The 20,659-nt window shown below is 41.3% G+C and overlaps 1 protein-coding gene across 1 annotated transcript in view; it reads left to right on the forward strand.

The window, feature by feature from the left end:
* Nucleotides 1-17,307, forward strand: part of nt5c2l1 (5'-nucleotidase, cytosolic II, like 1) — a 31,302-nt gene extending 13,995 nt beyond the window's left edge. Inside the window, 12 exon segments of the mRNA XM_060908294.1 lie at nt 6,708-6,761; nt 7,179-7,262; nt 7,407-7,448; nt 10,392-10,493; nt 10,592-10,658; nt 12,314-12,484; nt 14,517-14,568; nt 14,706-14,760; nt 14,949-15,125; nt 16,713-16,799; nt 17,031-17,081; nt 17,084-17,307. Of these exon segments, the coding sequence (XP_060764277.1) occupies nt 6,708-6,761; nt 7,179-7,262; nt 7,407-7,448; nt 10,392-10,493; nt 10,592-10,658; nt 12,314-12,484; nt 14,517-14,568; nt 14,706-14,760; nt 14,949-15,125; nt 16,713-16,799; nt 17,031-17,081; nt 17,084-17,116 (975 nt within the window). The 3' untranslated portion in view covers nt 17,117-17,307.
* The last annotated feature ends 3,352 nt before the right edge of the window (nt 17,308-20,659 follow it).

Consider the following 20,659-nt stretch of genomic DNA (forward strand, 5'->3'; position numbering starts at 1 on the left):
AAGTGCACGCTTATTAATGACATACAGGCAGAGGGCAGCCCTGTGGCTCTGTTGGTTAAAGGAATAATTTGGTCAAAAAGAAAATATCCCTTTAACGTAAATGTAGTCAATTTGTCGAGACGTGCTTGGTGTCTGTCATTTGCAATCCTGTGCATCCAGTTAAAAAAAAAAAAAAAGTCCTGAGCATCCAGTCCAGTGTTGACCTAGATTTTGGATCAGGATGGCAAGACCAATAGGAAATGAGATCAGGAAATAGGGTTGGAAATACGGCTGGGCGATATGAAAGAAATATGTGTTATTTACCAGCTGGGAGGTCCGTATGGTGAAATACCGTGACCGAGGTCTTGAAAGTACTGAGCGAGGCCCTCTGGGTCGAGGTCAGTATTCAAGGCCGAGGTCACGGTATTTCACCATACGGGCCGACCTTAAGCTGGTAAATAATATATTAATTTTTTTCTTTACCAAATTCTAACAGAAAACGAGAGCGCCCGAAAGGGAAAACCGAGCCGGGCCGCCATTTTGAATCCTCATTCACGGCTGTAATGCAAATGGCTTCCTCCTCAGTATACAAGTGCACTTCCATGGCAGGAAAAAAACCCCTACATTTTGCCACCTATGTAGTCCCCTATTTATACAAAACTGAGTCATTCAGCCATGGTTTTGCTCGGCGTTAGCAACAGTTACAGGTTTTTAGCTTTCTCCTGAAATGTTTTCTTTTATTTCTTCTTCCTCAGGGTAGTAAAAGTCGCTTTCGCTGTGAACACTGTCGTTATCGCTATCCATGCTGTAAAATTAATGCTATTCTCCTGAGAAATGCAAAAATAAATGTTGACAAAAATTGCTACTATGTTGTTTGTTGTTGTGAACGAGCGATTCACCAGAGGTCCGTAACCAGGGTCCGTATCGTAGGATACGGACCCGGTCGCCAGCCAATCAGAGCGCAGAATTTGATGGAAACTGACCTCATTCTCATTATTTCTAGCCGCTTTATCCTGTTCTACAGGGTCACAGGCAAGCTGGAGCCTATCCCAGCTGACTACGGGTGAAAGGCGGGGTACACCCTGGACAAGTCGCCAGGTCATCACAGGGCTGACACATAGACACAGACAGCCATTCACACTCACATTCACACCTACGCTCAATTTAGAGTCACCAGTTAACCTAACCTGTATGTCTTTGGACTGTGGGGGAAACCGGAGCACCCGGAGGAAACCCACGCGGACACGGGGAGAACATGCAAACTCCGCACAGAAAGGCCCTCGCCGGCCACGGGGCTCGAACTTGGACCTTCTTGCTGTGAGGCGACAGCGCCAACCACTACACCACTGTGCCGCCTTGATGGAGAACACACAAGTTGTGTGGCTTCTCAAACCACACCTTTTGATGGAAACTGCACTGTGAAAAAGATAATTAACAGTTATTCCATGAAATCGAGTCATACATGAGCTGATGAGGTGCCTAGCACCGACTTGGCTGTAATCCATGTACGACGAGATTGAGTGGAATAACTGTTTTATTCTATCCACATTCACTGGATTTTGAGAAATCCAGTGAATGTGGAGCATTTTTATTTTTTGCAAATAAAACTTTATACAAAACGTCCGACAAAATAATTTCCGCTTCGGATGCAAACAAGCCAGCGAAATGACAGGAGCAATTTGTGAAAAATGCAATTATAATAATTCTTGAAAAATGAAAAGATATGTTCTTACCATCAAATACTTTCATTCCATATTGTTTCTTTCTCTCTCTTTTTTGTGTGTTCGAGTAGAGTTTTTATTTCGTCCTCGGTTGGTTCACCAACACGCTCCGCCATTTTTGTTTTTTCTCTCCTCATGGTATAGATGACTTGCAACCATGTGATCAAAATGTTCTATGTCATGAGTATCCGCCATGATGGTGGATATACAAAGCAACTAGGACGGCAGCTGCGGATAGCGTGTCTGTAAACAGTGTTGAATTTTTTCAGTATTACCTCGATTTGAACGATCGAGCGAAGATTTGATACAAAGAGAAGGTAGATGTGTGTGTGGTTTTGACCTATGTTATTTAAAAAGTGTCAGGTTTTTCTGAAGACGCTTCTACTGACCATCGAGTACGAATACAGGTCGTTTCGTCCAACGATCATTTCGTCCAATAGTTAAGACATTTTGTCCAAAGCCTTTTTCATACACACTGTCAATTATTTTATATTTCAGGTATTTGTTTGTTCAAAAAAGGAGGAAATCTCAATGGAATTTAACTGAAGTAAAACACATTTTTGTAAAGCAAATGAGTGCCATAGTACGTGCGCTTCAACGCTACTAACGGGGGTAACCACGTCAGCCCGTGCCATTAGTGTTGCTTTCGTCAACGAAAATTTTGACTAAATATTGTCGTCAACGAACCTTTATCATGTGACAAAAACGAGACGAGACTAGACGTAAATGTTGGTCTTGTGATGATAACTATAATTAAATATATAATGCAATATAGATGACGAATAAAAACGAGACGAAATGTGGCTTAAGAAATAAAAACGTTGCTAAAACGTCTTAGTTTTTGTTGACAAAAATGAAATGAGACGTTATTTCATCTCTTTTAGGCGCGTTATTTTTTGCTGTAGGCGTGCTTGTATAGTTAGGGACTGTAGATACAGGTTTACTCATCCCCCTCGCGGCATTATTTAAAACTATGCAGAGATGACCATCCAGCCGGGGACCTTTGGACGAAAGAGAAGAGAAGACATTTGGGCAAACTTTCTGTACAATGAAGTGGAGAACAAGACCGAATGTGTGGTAGACAAAGACGGGCAGAAATGCGGTCACAAAATCGCTGGAAAAAACACTACGAATTTAAAAAGACATCTAAAAGCATTCCACAATGAAATTCAGGTAAGCCACGAACACATTACTCTCTAAACTATTTAAGAAAGCGTAGCCTATGCTTGTTTGTTTGTATGTTTCACAAGAATCCGTTATTTTCTTCGGGATGAATAATGTCTACCCTAAAGGTTAATGTAAGGTGTTGGCTAAATTTAGACATTAGCTTTACAAGTTAACATGCTGCCTGTTTGCTACTCGTCTAAGGTAGGCTGTAGCTTGCGAATGCCTCTATCTACAACTCGATAGTCTCCCCTTTATCCACTATCTTATCAGAATCACATTTCTTAGATGCCTGAGTGTCCATGCGTATTCAATATTATTTCTCCAAAACGAAATATATCTAGCTCCACGACGTAATGTAACTCGGGCAACGTGTTAACTTGTTCGCGTTACGTCGTGGGCTAGAGACGTGGGGCGCTTTGGAGAAATAATATTACTTATGCATGGATACTTGGCGATCTTTGCAAAAATCCTGTCCGATAACATGGCGTTGGTGGATAAATGCTCAAACTTTGAAGGTGCGAAGCGTTTGGTATGAAGGCAGTTTAGATGGTTAGCAAACAGAGAACAGGTCGTTTGTAATATTCGTCTAGAGTGATCTTGAATGCATCGTGGCGGTCTATGCTTCCAAGCTTTCATTACAACTGAGCATGTGTGTACTGCACTACATGCGCGCGCGCACACACACACACCTCACAGTTTGACAAATGTGGGTTTTATTGCAAGAGACGCCCTATCTGTGCCATGCACCAGTAAAAAGAAAATCTTATGTCATAAATATAGCCATGGAGTAATGTATACTGGATAGTTTTTTTTCTTTTGTTGTTGCTGCTGTTTGTATTAAGTAGTCTTTAAATAACACATCCAGGTCAAAAAAGTCAAAGTCCTTCCCACGCCTTACAGTACCTGGTATTCCTAGGCAGTCTCCCACTCAAGTACTAACCAGGCCCAACCTGTATGTGGCGCATCGGGCGGCGCCGATCTCCATTTCCATAGCCCTCGGCCTCTCGCCTATTACATAGCTAGGGTTACAGTGGGGGGCTAGTCCTCTGGTAACCACGAGAGTTTAACTCCCCATGCACATCTGTATTGCAGCGTGCTTTGCCAGATGGCGGTAGGTACCATTTTTATGATGGTCTTTGGTATGACCCGACCGTGAATAGAACTCACGATCTCCCGATCGAGAGGCGGACACGCTACCACTAGGCCACTAGTCGGTCAACACATCCAGGTGGTTACCGTTTATGTTGATGCTGTTGAGACTGCTGGTTATTAGGTTCGGTCTGATCCATTTTGTCAACAAATGCTTCTTTACCATCCCATTTTATCTCCACAAGGCACAAAATGGTGTTAAATCGTTCAATAGTTTTTATGATACAAAGTCTGCTTAAGCTTACATGCAGCACAAGTCACACACTTTTTTTTTTCCATTTTATTTTATTTGCACTTTTTTACTATGTCATTGTAGCCCAACCATTCAGGCACCTTGTTTTTTTTTTTTTACATTTTCATGTGATATTTTATTTAAATGTGTGTGTACTTGGTGTGTTTCATTGGCAAATTAAATACGTTATACATTCAAATCAGTGTGTGCCATGTCTGGAATGAATGTACAGTACTTTTGAGTTTATACGGTGACAATAAAAACCTTTTTTACATTGTGAAATGGCTATGACTGAAAGGAAATGCTGGTTTTCTTTGTACTATTAGCTACTTGTACTATATTGACTAGATTAAATAGAATTGCATTACTAAAAAGGAACAAAAATACAATTTTCATTGACTGAAATTAGACTAAAATGACAATTTTCATTGACTAAAACTAAACGAAAATACTCATGGATAACTCAGACTAAAATAAGACTAAAATGCTCAGACTTTTTGTCGACTAAAACTTGACTAGACTAAAAAGGGTATGGACGTGACTAAAACTAATAAAAACTAAAATGACAGCTTGATACAAAGACTAGACTAAAACTAAAATTAAAACAGGCCGCCAAAAACAACACTACGTGCCATTTGTTGACCCTGAGATGAGTTTAACTCCCTTGTCATTGCAGGCTGCTCGCTTGTATGTCTATTGTTTCCGACTGGATCATATTAAATCTTCAGGCGCAGAGCAGCATTCTTGTGGGGCTTCGTTCATAAATCCCAGGCTGAGGCATGATCCTACCAACCCAAGACTGTGCTCTTTCGAAGGGGGAGGCTTAGAGGGCGGTGCCTGTAAAATTTGGCTCCACCGTGAGCGCCGTTGGCCAAGTTATTAATTTTTAAACCTGGCTGGATCGTGTTAAATCTTTAGGTGCCAAGCAGCGCTCTCACAGGGGCTTCGTTTGCGAATCCCAGGGCGAGGCGCGGTCCTACTGACCCGAGACCATACTCTGTCGAAGGGGGAGGCTTAGAGGGCGGTGCCTGTAAAATTTGGCTTCGCTGTGAGCTCCAGTGGCAGAGTTATTCATTTTTAAACCTGGCTGGATCATGTTAAATCTTTAGGCACGGAGCAGTGCTCTCGCAGGGCTTTCGTTCGCGAACACCGGAATACCTGAAATATAAAATAATTGTTCGTGCATCTGAAAAAGGCTTTGGACGAAATGTCTCTTAACTATTGGACGAAATGGTCATTGGATGAAGTGTCCTGATCCCCTCCTCTCTGTACTAAGGCCAAGTTTACATTAGACCGTATCTGTCTCGTTTTCTTCGCAGATGCACTGTCTGTTTACATTAAACCGCCTGGAAATGCCGGGAAACGGGAATCCGCCAGGGTCCACGTATTCAATCCAGATCGTGTATGGTCCGGTGCTGTGTAAACATTGAGAATACGCGGATACGCTGTGCTGAGCTCTAGCTGGCGTCATCATTGGACAATGTCACTGTGACATCCACCTTCCTGATTCGCTGGCGTTGGTCATGTGACGCGACTGCTGAAAAACGGCGCGGACTTCCGCCTTGTATCACCTTTCATTAAAAAGAGTATAAAAGTATGAAAATACTGCAAATACTGCCCATTGTGTAGTTATGATTGTCTTTAGGCTTGCCATCCTTCCACTTGCAAGTGGTAAGTGATATGCACTGAGATCACACACACAGCGGCTCAGTCCCAAATCACTGCTTGTGCACTTCACTCGCGCGCTCTGTGAGCTGCGCAGGGCCGGAGTGCGCACCCTCCAGAGGGCACTCGCTGTTCAGGGCGGAGTGATTTGGAGCGCAGGATGCCTGCGGAGCCGAGCGTATCCGTGTATTGGTGTTGCTGTGTGCAGGCGAATCGTGTATTGGTGTTGCTGTGTGCACGTTAATCGTTTTAAAAACGTTAATCTGATGATCTGCTGATACGGTCTAATGTAAACCCCACCTAAGCCTCAGACTTTCCTCACCCTCTTTCTGAACTCTAAAAAAATCGGAACATGCCACGGTCACGAGTACTGTTCTGACCACAACCAGATACGGCATCGCTAAAAGAACACTTAAAACAGTGGAAAAACAAAGACAGTTGCGCATACGTGACTGTTTTGTATGGAACGTTGCTTGACCTCACGTTTCTATCTCCACCAACATGGCCGACATCCGGGTTTCTATTTTGCGTTGATGACACAAGTCAAGGATGTGAGCTGATATCCTGGTCGTAGAGTAGCCAATCAGAGCGCGCGATCGCTCATATCCTGTGAATAGAATAAACTGTAATATCAGGAAATTCGCATGCATTCATACATATGTACGACCTTTTTAGAGTTTGCTAACAAACATACAGTAAAGTGTACTGTGATACGTTGCTAAAACTGATGTTTCAAACTCACTGGGCTAAAAAAAAGGTGTTTTTTTTTTTTCTCCCATCTTTCTGAACTCCAGGGCTCTCTGAAGGAGAGAACGCTCCAGGATCTGGAAAAATATGTAATCAAGGATGTAAGTGATGATTTCTCAAGTGTGCTTAATGAGGTGCAAACGTTAACTGATGATCTTGGTATTGCCATGGGTCACACGCTGAATCAGGGATCATTAATCTTGGTGTAATTATTCTTCCTGTTTAGCTTTAAGTATTTAATTAAAGCCAATTTCTAAGGAATTCTCTCTCTCCCTCCCCCTCTCTCCCTTCTCCTCTTTGTCTCCCCTCTCTCTCTCTCTTTCTCCCCTCTCTCTACCTGGCATTATCTCCTCTACTTCTTTCTCCCTCCCCCCTTCTTTATCTTCCCCTCTCTCACCTTGCTCTCTCTACCTGGCATTCTCCTCTCTCCTTCTCTCTCTCCTTCTCTCTACCTCCCCTTCTCTCTCCTCACTCTCTCTGGCATTATCTCCTCTCTCGTATGCACGCCCCCGATTCAGCCTCGGCTTCCTATCCTGCTGACTCGCATAAAGGAGGTTGCAAAGGTGTTCCTGGCCACCAACAGCGACTATAACTACACCGAGGTAAATGGTTAGGATTAATTATAAAAAAGGAAACTGATCTGGGATCAGCTTTTTACTATCCATATAACTAATTCAGCTCCTTTACGCAGACATTTTGTCTAAAACCCATTAAATAAGGTCATGTCTTTTTTCTTTTATAACCAGGCCATCATGAAGTATTTGCTAGAGTCTCCACCTGATTCGAAGGTGTGTAAACACTTTTTTATTTGCACCATTTCATTAAACGTGAATGCCTCTGATAATACATTTTATTACTTTTGCGTCATGTTTGCATTTATTCATCTGGCAGAATCCAAGGATAATGCAGCTCATCCAATCTGTCAATCATACAGATATTAAAAAATACTAAACAGTAATCAGTAAGCCATAATAAATGAAACAAAGTCAATATTTGATGTGAGACGACGACAAAAAAAAAAATTTTTATATATATATATATATATATATATATATATATATATATATATATATATATATATATAGTAGTCTGAGGTCCAGTGAGTGCAGTTTTATGCGGAAATGATCTGTAGGTTTTACTGAGCATCTTCCAGAACCAGCCACAGTTCTTCTGGACACTTTGACCATCACACTCACTTCTTCATTTTGCACCAAAACCCAGTAGCCTTCATTATGTTTTCTTTTTTAATCTGAAAAGTGCTCTCTTATGGAATACGCTGCTCAGATACAAAACTTTTTTTTTCTGTAGCATTTAATTTTGTGCTGGAAAAAACTGAACGTTTCAAACTCTAAAATGTTTTTGTAATGTTTTGACTTGATAATGTACAGTAGAAGTCATAAAATAGAAATCTATAGCAAAGCTTGTATGAGGGGGAATAAAAATAATCAGGTGCCTAAGACTAACAGTAATACACCGTGTAACATGGACACACATCCCCTCACATTTAACCAGGGCTGGGAACACACGACTGAGAATTATTAAACTGAACATTTAAATAACTGCTAGTTTTAAATGTACTCAGGTTTTTAACTGGTGGGATTACACTAATATCAGGTTTTGCCTGAAAACCTGATTCAGCCTGTGTAACTTTGCAGTGGTTACCGTTGGGTACAGTAGTTGTCAGCTACTGGAACTGGTGCTAGTCCAACCTGGTATTAGCAAAGTAAACAGCATAGCTTGGTTAAATATACGTAGACAGTCAATGTTGGCAAATTGGTGAAAAAAAATTCTTTAAAAAAAAAAAAAAAGAGGGCCTAAGACTTTTGCATAGTACTGTGCATGCATATATACAGGGCGTTTCAAAAAATGTGATCTTATTTGAGATGTAAATATCCCAAAAACTACATAGTCTAGGCAAATGAAACTGAACAGGCTTAATGGTGAGCACTATAAGATCTATTCCTCCAAATTTGAATGAGAAATTCAAAAAGGTATGTGGATTCCATGAATGATTTCACAAATTTTCAGCATTTGTGAACCCACTCGACCGTCTCTTCCGATGCTGGTGGTCGTCCAGATCCTTTTGCCCTGCACACACAGACGGTCTTCCTCTTTGAACGTTTTGTGCTGGCGGCACGGTGGTGTAGTGGTTAGCGCTGTCGCCTCACAGCAAGAAGGTCCGGGTTCGAGCCCCGTGGCCGGCAAGGGCCTTTCTGTGCGGAGTTTGCATGTTCTCCCCGTGTCCGCGTGGGTTTCCTCCGGGTGCTCCGGTTTCCCCCACAGTCCAAAGACATGCAGGTTAGGTTAACTGGTGGCTCTAAATTGACCGTAGGTGTGAATGGTTGTCTGTGTCTATGTGTCAGCCCTGTGATGATCTGGTGACTTGTCCAGGGTGTACCCCGCTTTTCGCCCGTAGTCAGCTGGGATAGGCTCCAGCTTGCCTGCGACCCTGTAGAACAGGATAAAGCGGCTACAGATAATGAGACGTTTTGTGCCGTGTCCAAACCTGCATTGCAGTTGGGGTATTTTTAGAGAATTCTCTCATAAATGCACGCTGCACAGTCTTGTTCGACTGTGTTCGAGCGTCCTCCAACACACAAAACGCCTTTTCTTTTCCAGCGAATGGCATTTCTATACCTAAAAAGATGATAAAAACATTAAACATAAAATTGATTGTTTCCATGCCTGCCGTTAAAATTTGAGGTCAATTGAATGAGAATTGGCAAAATTATTAGATTGTGAAATATCAGATTTCTTGAAAGCACCCTGTTTAAAAATAAATAAATAAATTTTGCTGAAAGCAATTTGGTATCAATCAGAACAAGATTGTATGCATTACTGTTGGGAATTCTGGCTCTTTTCAGTGAATCAGATCATTTGACTCAGCTCAAACAATAAGACTCGACTCTTTTTGCTCAAATCTTTTGGCTCATTGTCATCATCGTTTTTCTAAACAGACACACTGACCAGTGAATAAATATAACGTAGGGGAGCTTAGGTACACGACCGTACAGTTTTTCTAAGGAAAGAGGTTATTCCAGGTTTCTTGCAGAACCCCGAGTTCTTCTTCTGTCTCTGTAGGTAAAATCTCCGTTTCCCAAAAGCATCATAGTGCAAAGATAATCGTTAAATGGTAGCGCAAGCATCACAGTGAACGCACTCTCTTCTAGTTAAGATGCTCTTAGCGTTAAGAGGCTTTTGGGAAACCCACCTCAGCCTTGATGATGAACTGCAGTTCTTGACTTAATCTAATTTATTACGTCACACTGTACAAACTGTCATATTTTTAAAAATTATTTTTGGAAAATATTTTTCTTTTCTATTGAATCACTACTGCATTGTGCTTAAAACTTGTATAAAAACTGGAGCTTTATAAAAGACTTTCACACTGTTGCATCTATTCAAATATTTGCGGAGTAAAATTTGGAGGAAGTGTCCAAGTTTAACAAAAGAAAAACACCTCGGGTGAATCCGTGTTTACAACAGTCAGCAAGAGCCAAGTCACTAGAAGCATCACTGCTGAGGTAGTGTATATAAAAACTTTTAAACCCTCACTAATAAAATGAAACAACTAGAGTTCTTGAGCAACTATTTGGAAAAGAAAAACATCAGCGTAAAAATGCATGGCGTATCTAATATCCTCAGAAAATAGCGACACTTATTTATAATGTTCTCTTTATATATTAACCTAATGGATTTGGTGACTATTGGGCTGTATATGTTTCTTGTAGCACCTCGAAAAGCCATGGCAGAGGTTTTTTGACCTGGTGGTGGTGGACACGCGGAAGCCGCTGTTTTTTGCTGGGGGCACGGTGCTGAGACAGGTGGACACGGTATGACTTCTCTTCCAGACCCAGTTTGTATGCTATGTTTAAAATGGAAGCCGTGGGAAATTAGCCTTTAATAAAACGTGTGTGTGTGTCTGTCTCAGAACATGGGGAAGCTGAAGATAGGAACGTACACAGGAGCCCTGCACCACGGCACTGTTTACTCTGGAGGTAGGAAAAGTTCATTTTTGAGTTTCAATAACTAGTGTTAAAGTAGATATGCAGAACCTTTATTTTCAAATACATTGAGTGGATAGTATCTCCATCCTTGACTCTTGTATGCTGCATAATTGGGAATAAAAAAAATAAAAATACATTTTGGGGAGTTAAAATCGACCGCAAAGTTGGCATTCGAGCTGCCCTGCCGAGTGCGCGACATCACAGTGGGAACCAGTGCTATAGACCAAAGCTAGACTTGGCAGGCAAGAGTGGTTGCAATGGCCTCTTCGTTTGGATTTATTGGAGATTCTTCGGATTCCTCAGATAGTTATACATCTGACTGCGATAGTCCTAAAATTGGAGTGTGTACACCTGCTACTGCTATACACGTAGAACCGTATCAGTTCAAACCATCGGAAAGTGAATCCGATAGTAACACGTCGGCCACGGAGGCCCCCACCTTACGAAATAAAGCCAGAGAACAAAGCCGTCTAGAGAATTGGATGGAATTGAACTGACCATCTCATGTGACTCATTAAAACAGGATGGGTGTTATAACTTATGCAACATACATGTACATGCATGCATTTTCACTGATAAAATGTAAAAGGCAAATTAAATAAATCAGATGAACTGAGACAATCACATTCTGAAGCAAATTCAATAATCTTATACCGCTAACTTACACAATACAAGTTACATGTATTAATTTAAATGCAGGTAAACAAGAAGTGGTGGTGTTTTTGTTGTTTTGTATCCAAATGAGAGTCGGAGCTTATCCGTCTGTGTTCTCGCTTCTTGAAGGCCGACCTTGTGGCCGATTGTTTTGAAACAATCTGACTTTCAGTTCTTCGTTCATTCGCTTTTTCCACGTAAGGGCGAGATACTGCTGCTGAGGCAAGTGTATCCAGTGGAGAAATCTGGGCCACTCATTCTTCATACTGAGTACTCCGCCATTACTGCTCAGCTCACACTCCAGGAGAACTGGTGCAACTGAACTTAGTTTTCTTTTCCTTTAATTGTTGGTACTGCACCCTCTTTCAATACGGGCTTATAGCCAACACTCCTCAACAGATCAGAGGTCTCGTACGAGTCCTCGGTAAAATGTGCAGAGCAGAGGAGAGACCACTTTGTAGGCGCCCAATCTGTGAATTTCTAACAAAATGCGTCCAAATCTTTGCAGTTTGAACATTCTTGGGCCATGAATGCACCGTAAATCCACCTTCTGTCGTGTTGCTGCACCCGCCAAAAACATCTGCGTGGCATGGCGATAAATTAGCTCAAAATGGAGGATCGAAGAAGTTGCAGTCAGCTGTGTTTTAGTATAGCGGAAATGACTATGAGACCGATAGCCTTCCTGCTGTGACATCACAGATGTCAAGGTCATTCACTCAGACCGCTACCTATATGAATCACTTTAATCACAAAAATTACGATATTAGATTTATTGTTAACACTTAAAACTATTCCTGTGGCATTTATAAACGAAAGTGAGGCCATGGTTCTGCGTATCTCCTTTAGGGCTCATAGGGTTGCCAGATTTGCACAATTAAAGCATTCCTGGAAACGTACTAATACTAAAACTCCAACACCATAACTTGCATCTCTTTGCAAATAACGGTTTAAAAAAAAAAAAAAAAAAATCATACGTGATGTTCCTATGTCAGGTTCCTCAGATGTCATCTGTGACTTGCTGAATGTGAAAGGGAAAGACATCCTCTACGTGGGAGACCACATATTCGGGGACATCCTAAAATCTAAGAAGCGTCAGGGTTGGAAAACCTTCCTGGTGGTGCCTGAGCTGACCAAGGAGCTCCAGGTGTGGAACGACAAACACGGTGAGTGCTAATGTAGTCCACAGATGGAGAGTTCATACAGTTAGTTTCACTAAATATTAGAAATGCTAGCATGGCAGGAAAGCACTGCATTAATTACAACTGAACTACTTTTAAATTTATAAGCCCAAAAAAAAAAAACTGGAAGGGGGGGGGGAGAGATGTTGTCACAGGAAAACCGCTCAGTGTTAGGTCACAACATTGAATTTCCAACAACAGCATGTCGTAAAGTGATTTTTTTTTTTTCTTCCCTCACTCAACTATTCCAACATTTACCACATTTATTTATTTATTTAATAACAAAATACTTCTCTTTATAGTCATATGTAATTTTTGTTAAAATGTCATCACTTGCAGCTATAAACAGACCATCACTGCCTCCCTGTCTTGAGTCCTAAAGTCCCGAAGACTTTCCCCATGTTGGAAAAACTTAATTTACAGGTTTACCTCTGATTGGGCGGCACGGTGGTGTAGTGGTTAGTACGGTTGCCTCACAGCAAGAAGGTTCTGGGTTCGAGCCCAGTGGCCGGCGAGGGCCTTTCTGTGTGGAGTTTGCATGTTCTCCCCGTGTCCGCGTGGGTTTCCTCCAGGTGCTCCGGTTTCCCCCACAGTCCAAAGACATGCGGTTAGGTTGACGTGGGGCGGCCTTGGGCTGAAGTGCCCTTGAGCGAGGTACCGAACCCCTGACTGCTCCCCGGGCGCTCTAGTGTGGCTGCTCACTGCTCTGTATGTGTGTGTGCGCGTGTGTTCACTGCTTCAGATGGGTTAAATGCAGAGGATGAATTTCACTGTGCTTGAAGTGTGCATGTGACAAAGGTTTCTTCTTCTTCTGATTGTAACTGACACCGGAGACTCCTTCCATAAAGGTCACCTTACAGAAAGCCTGTTTTAAATCTTTATTTTTTTTTTTTAAATACCAATCCTGGTCAGTGAGTTGTTTCTATAGTAACAATACCACATTAGAACGAGTGCATTAATACAAACCCACTTACCTGCTTACTGGCACCAGCAAATGGATCACATCGCTCCAGGTTCAGCATCTCTTCACTCGCTCCCTGTCCAGCACAGGATCCACGTGAAGGTTCTTTTATTTGTTTTTAAAGCTCTTAATGAGAAATCCCTCTCCTACACAGTGGACCTGCTCTGTCCATACTCGTACTCCATCCGCTTCTCGGTCTCTGAGCTCGTCTGATCAGTCACTCTTGGCTCTTCCACCTTCTCATTTGAGACTAAAGCATGGCTTTTGCAGTCACTGGATTGTTATTTTTATAATCAAAACTAAAAACATCTTATCATGGTTGCATTTTGATCCCCCCCCCCCCATTTATGATTTGCTATTTGGCATCACTATATATTTATTGTGCCCTGTCTGTACTTTGTTTTATTCCTATGCAGCACTTTGAGCAAGTATTGTTGTACATGTGCATTATACATAAAACATGCTTCCTTCCTTACCTACCTCCTTACATACCTAATTACCTACCTACTTAAGAACCGACTGACTTATGTGCCTATTTAATCACCTACCTACTCACTTGACAACCTACTTAATTACCTATTTACTTACCCACTTATTTACTTATTAATTGATTATCAGGGTTGTTCTTATAATCAACACTTTCTGACCAGGCTGGTATAATCTGATATTAACAGATCTGTTTATCATACGACATTAAATAATAAAACGGACAGGACAGAAACAGGTGGAAAGGCAGCATCAATGATTGGGACTTTTTTTTTTGTCATTTTTAATTAAATTATCTTTCGTCTGAGCTATGAGGTTGAAGTATCCAGCTAATATTTTACTACTTTTACATCACACCAGTTGAGGCATGTGTGTTTAATCTTTATGTATTAATTAAATGATCCTCCTAATGTTAGTGCAAACCTAAAAACAGAAACCACACACGATACTGTCCATCACGCTGAAATGGTCTGGAGGAGGAAAGCTGTGTATTTGATTGTACAGAGATTGTGATCCGTGCGTGCATGTGATCGTACAGAGTTATAACTGAACGGTGTCTGCTCTGTGCAGGAATGTTTGAGGAGCTCAGGCAGCTTGATATTTCCCTCGCTGAACTGCATAAGTGAGTATGACTGGGTCAATGTGTTTCCTTCCAAACCAGATCATCTAACAGTATGAAGTGTTGATACATGACCTGACCAACAGATGGCAGGAAAGTCCAACACACACAGACTCATCTCTTCCTTACTGTCATTCCAGGAATTTAGACTTCGGAAATGAACCAGATGTTAATCACATCCATAGCAAGATGAAGGTGAGTGCTGCATCGTAATACAAAGCTCGTTAAATGGTAGAGCGAGCAGCACAAACTGTTTTTTCCCCCTCTCTCTCTCTCTTAGTTAAGATGCTCTTAGCGTTGAGAGGCTTTTGGGAAACCCACTACAACTTAGTGTGGATGGTTTCAGATTTTCAGCCTGTATGATGCTCTCTGCGTGTCTACAGATGGTGACCAATAGGATGGAGCTGTATTATGGAAAGATGGGAAGTCTGCTACGCAGCGGCTCCACAAAAACCCTGTTTGCCAGCCAGCTGCTGCGATACGCTGATCTCTACGCTGCATCCTGCCTCAACCTGCTGTACTACCCCCTCACCTACCTGTTCAGAGCATCGTTCGTCCTGGTAATTATAATAATAAATAAAAAGAAGCTAATGCTGTTCTGGTTTATTCTCATATGGACAAACAGTCAATTGTAAATATGATCTATTTTATTAAATGCATCATTGGTGCTAGTGCATGTCAAGAGAAGAATCTTTAGACCACCTACATCATACATGATTTTCAGTAGGGCTTTGGAAAAATAAATATAAACGAACATAATGATAAAAAATAAAAAAATTCCCACACTTATAAAGGAACTTTTCACCACTGTCAACTAAAATTTAAGAGCGATGAAGTGTATAATTTATGTAAATTTTATAACATTTGACAATACAAGGATTAAATAAAAATGGAATATAATGACCTTGATGGCAAAGAGAACAAATAACAGGGTTAAAAAAAAAAAAAAAGCAGCATTAAATGAAGGGCAAAAATACAGGTTTGCATATAAACTAGAGCTACCTTCATTCATTAAATTAAATTTGTTTAGAAAAATTTTCAAAAAGCTGTTTTGTTTCATACAGGATTAAATTTTTTTTTGTAACAGTGTTGTGAAAGTAAGTGTTTGCATTTAGCTTTCAAATTCAAGAAATAAAATTCAGTACTAATGATTCTGTACAGATCAGGATCGATCATTCATTCATGACGATGTTTATCGAAGAGGCTCTCATCACCACGGTGTTTTTCAGAGAGGTCCTGCACACGTCTAAAATATGAATAAGAATTATACAAGTAGAGACTAAGACTGAAATATTTCTAAAATAATAACATAGTAAAAAAAAAAAAAGCCTTAAACGATTCTAAATCATGCCTTTGGTCATCCAAGAAGTGTTCCAAGGACCCCATTAGTTTATATTCAATAGTTGAGAAACACTTTTCTTAAATAAAGGAATAAAATTTTTTATTGGGGGCAAAAACCTACCACGCAGTAGTATAGATTGTATGACCAAAAGTTTGTGGACGCCCAACCATCACACCTATATATACACACACACACGCTTGTTCAACATCCCAATCCAAAATTATTCCTCCTTTCCACTCTTCTCAGAAGGCATCCCACAAGATTTTGGGGCGTGGCTGGAGGGATTTGTGATCATTCAGCATTACAGAAGAAGAAGAGTATTCGTGAGATCAGGCGCTGATGTTGGTTGAGGAGGTCTGGGACTGAATTTAGTCTGGGCTCTTCAATTCAAGTTCTTCCACTCCGACAGGTTCAAGCCCCTTTAGTTCCGGTGAAGAGAAATTGTAAAGCTAGAACATACAAAAGCATTCTACACAGTAGTTCTTCCAACCACGTATGGGTATGATGGTCAAGTGTCCACATACTTTTGGCTACACAGTGTAAACTTTTACCAGAAAGTATTTGTGAACACACAGCATAAACAAAAACCCTTTCAAATCTTCACGCAAAATCTCCTTTCCTAGCAAACCAGTGCTTCATTTGCATATTGAACATGATTGGCTCACATTTTATTACACCTGCCTGTTGAGTGTTCAAATCCCTTGCTTCGCAAAAGAATCTCTTAACACTGCCTCAAAAACAAATTTAGAATGAATTTTACATTACAACAATGTTCAGATTGCATACGCTGATTCTTCTCTTTCAGATGCCCCATGAGTTGGCTGTGGACCTCCACGCCAGAGACCTATCTGCCCCGGATCTCTCAGCCATGCTCCGAAACGTATCCATCAAGGTTGGACCCACTACATTACTACAAATATGATTATACACCATCAAATTAACAACCCTAAACAGTGCACCATTTTGACACGATGATTCAGCCGGTGGAATTCACGATGCAGAGATTAAACTCGAGTTTCTTACAAATAAACCAAATAATGTCAAATTAGCAATCTGAGGTTTAGAATTAAATTCTCTGATCCAGTTACAAACGCATTAATCTGCTCTTTTTCTTCCTGAACAGCGCCGGTGTCAATGTGATGGTGATACCTGTGGGCTGGAGAACTGCGAACAGAACCGGAGAACGCAGCCGTAACCATGGAGACGTGAGCGTCGGTGAACAGTGCGTTTTTCAGCTGGTTTGGAATTGACTTAACTCCAGAGACCCCATGCAATAAACTGCACTTTCCCACCTTATAGGAGTAACTTGTATAAAAATGCTAATTTTTTTTTATTAATTATTAGGAGGAATTGAATAACACCGTTGGACATTATTAAATGATAAGCAGTGCTAGATCAGATCAACTAGTCCTTTGTTGCTCTTTAAATAATTGTACAGTCTGCTTGGATGTTTAGATTTTAACCTTTTCATGAGCAAAGCATTTCAAAATGTCACAGACAAGTCACATTGTCAATCAGTTTATTTTCCTATAATAGTGATTTACCAGTGCTAATTGTTAACATTTTTTGCATTAAAAACTAGAATGGTACACCATAAAGCACATATCTCTGCCAAGCTACATCCTATAAACATCAAAATCAAATATCATTTGAACATCGGAAAATACTAGAGCCGTCCACCAAATTTCATCCAAATCCATTCACTACTTTGAGTTATGTTGGGAACAGGCAATCAATAAATAAAATCCTGGATCCACATATCCAGATTTGCATCAAAATCTAAAATCAATTGTTCCTTGGCCCATGGATCACCTTTTCTCCAAATTTCATCAAAAGCCGTTCACTACTTTTTGAGTTACGTCGGGAACAGAAACAAACGGACGCAAACAGAGGTTAAAAAAAAAATTGTTACATTAAAAGCTAGACGGCCTTTCAGATTTTTCAACTGTAGGTCATAAGAAGGGAAATGTGAATGCAGAGCGTTAGCTTGCTAATGAGTGAAGCTGAACAACATTTCCCTCAGATTTGTTGATCATAAATTTATGAAGAGACTGTGTGTGATTAGAATTACAGATCACATCAACCTCTACGTTGAGAAATGTCACAGTCGTGTCAGAATTTCACCACCATTGGGGATTTAGCTTGTAGTAAAGTGCCATGGACTTGGGGGGGGGGGGGGGGGGGGGGGAAGGGCACTATTCCTGATTGCTGGATTGGTACCATCAGCAATACACAAGATGATGCCATGACGGACTATTTTGTCCGAGGAACGTATTAAACGTTCCCATGTTACTCTATGCTCTGATCATCCTGATTGATTCTAGAGTTTTACATGATGATCTGACAAAAACAAAATCAGTCTGATAAAAATAATCCTGCATTATTTACATCAACACTTCGTACAATAATATTCCCATTATATATATTTAAAATAAAAAAAAAAATTAAAAAAACCCTAACAAAGCCACAATAAATCAATATAACAGTCAGTATTTGGTGCAAGACAACCTTTTGCTTTAAAAAAAAAAAAAAAGGCGGCGTCTCAGGTACAATGAATGCAATCCAGCCGCTGGGGGTGCACAAGCATACTCTTGGCGCCAGTCCCAAGCCCTGATAAATTGGAGAGGGTTGCGTCAGGAAGGGCATCCGGCATAAAAAACTGCGCCAAATCTAACATGCGGATTGTAAAGAGAAATACCATACCGGATCGGTCGGGGCCCGGGTTAACAATGACCGCCTCCGGTACTGTTGGTCAACAGGGTGCCGGTGGAAAGTGTGCTACTGTTGCATCAAAACGAAGAGAGGGGGGAGGTGTGTTAGGAGACAGCGTGAAAGATGGAAGGGAAGGAGTTTAGAATTGAGGGTAGGAACACTGAATGTGGGAACACTGACTGGCAGAGTGAGAGTTTTAGCAGGTATGATGGAAAGAATGAAGCTGGACATTGTGTGTGTTCAGGAGACGAGGTGGAAAAGAAGCGAGGCCAAGAACAGTGGAGGTGGATGCAAGTTGTTTTATTATGGAGTCGATGGAAAGAGAAATGGTGTTGGTATTGTTGAGTTGGTCAACAGTGTGATTGGTGTGAAGAGGGTGTCAGATAGAGTGATGATAGGCATGAAGTTGGAGATTCAAGGAGTGGTAAATCAATGTTGTGTGCGTACGCCCCACAGGTTGGATGTGAGAATGAAAAAGTCTTTCTGGGAAAAGATGGATGAAGTGGTAGAAAGTATACCGAAGGAGGAGCGCGTGCTGATAGGAGCAGATTTTAATGGACATGTTGGCGAGGGAAACAGAGGTGGTGAGGACGTGATGGGCAGATATGGTGTAAGAGAGAGAAATGTGGAAGGGCAAATGGTTGTTGATTTTTCAAAGAGGATGAGTTTGGCAATAGTCAATACAGACTTCGAGAAGAAAGAGCAGCACAAGGTGACGTTTAAGAGTGGAGGAAGATCTACGCAGGTGAACTACATACTGTACTCTGCAGAAGGGGTAACCTGAAGGAGATTGGAGACTGTAAAGTGATGGCAGGGGAGAGTGTAGCTAGACAACATCGAGTGGTCGTGTGCAGGATGAGCTTGAAAGTGAAAAAGAGGAAGCGTGAAATCGTGGAGCCGAAGATTAAGTGGTGGAAACTAAAAGAGGTTGAACATCAGGAGTAGTTTAGGGAAGAAATGAGACGAGCATTGAGTGGTCATGGAAGTCTGCCAGAAAATTGGAATACTACTGCTGTACTATTAAGAGAGGCAGCAAGGAAGGTGCTAGGGTGGTCATCGGGAAGGAAGACAAGGAGACATGGGGGGTGGAGCAAAGAAGAATTGGGACGAGCAGAGAGACGAGGAAAGCAGGCGGTTATACAGAGAGACAAGACCGAAGGCAAAAGCAGATGCATACCAGGAGTTGTACGAAAGACTGGAGACCAAAGAAGGAGAGAAAGACCTGTACAGACTAGCTAGGCAGAAAAACAGGGAAGCAAGGGATGTACAGCAGGTAAGAGTGATGAAAGATGTAAATGGAAAATGTACTGACAGTGTATTAAGAAGGTGGAAAGAGTACTTTGAGGATTTATTAAATGAGAATCCAAGAGAGAGAAGGTCAGATTCGTTGGAGACAGCAAATCAGGAAGCAGAGTTGGTTAGTAAGGATGAGGTGAGGGCAGCCATGAAAAGAATGAAGACTGGGAAAGCAGTCGGACCGGATGGTATCCCGATTGAGGCTTGGAGATGTTTGGGTGAGACGGCTGTGGAGTTCCTAACGGGACTGTTGAATAAGATCTTAGAGAAGGAGAAAATGCCGAATGAATGGAGAAAGTGTGCGCTAGTCCCAATATACAAGAATAAGGGAGATCTAAGGAGCTGCAGTAATTACAGAGGGATAAAATTGATGAGCCACACCATGAAGTTATGGGAAAGGGTATTGGAGGCGAGATTGAGAAGAGGGGTAGCAATCTGTGAACAGCAGTACGGGTTTATGCCAAGGAAGAGCACGTTGGATGCAATTTTTGCTTTAAGAATGTTAACGGAGAAGTACAGGGAAGGCCAGAGAAAGCTACATTGTGTGTTTGTAGACCTGGAGAAGGCATACGATAGAGTGCCGAGAGAGGAGTTATGGTATTGTATGAGAAAGAGTGGAGTGAATGAGAAGTATATCAGAGCGGTGCAAGACATGTATGAGAACAGTGAAACAGCAGTGAGGTGTGCAGTTGGAACGACTGAATGATTCAAGGTGAAGGTGGGACTCCATCAAGGATCTGCTTT

Source organism: Neoarius graeffei, chromosome 25 (genome assembly GCF_027579695.1).
Source record: "Neoarius graeffei isolate fNeoGra1 chromosome 25, fNeoGra1.pri, whole genome shotgun sequence".
Classification (NCBI taxonomy): domain Eukaryota; kingdom Metazoa; phylum Chordata; class Actinopteri; order Siluriformes; family Ariidae; genus Neoarius; species Neoarius graeffei.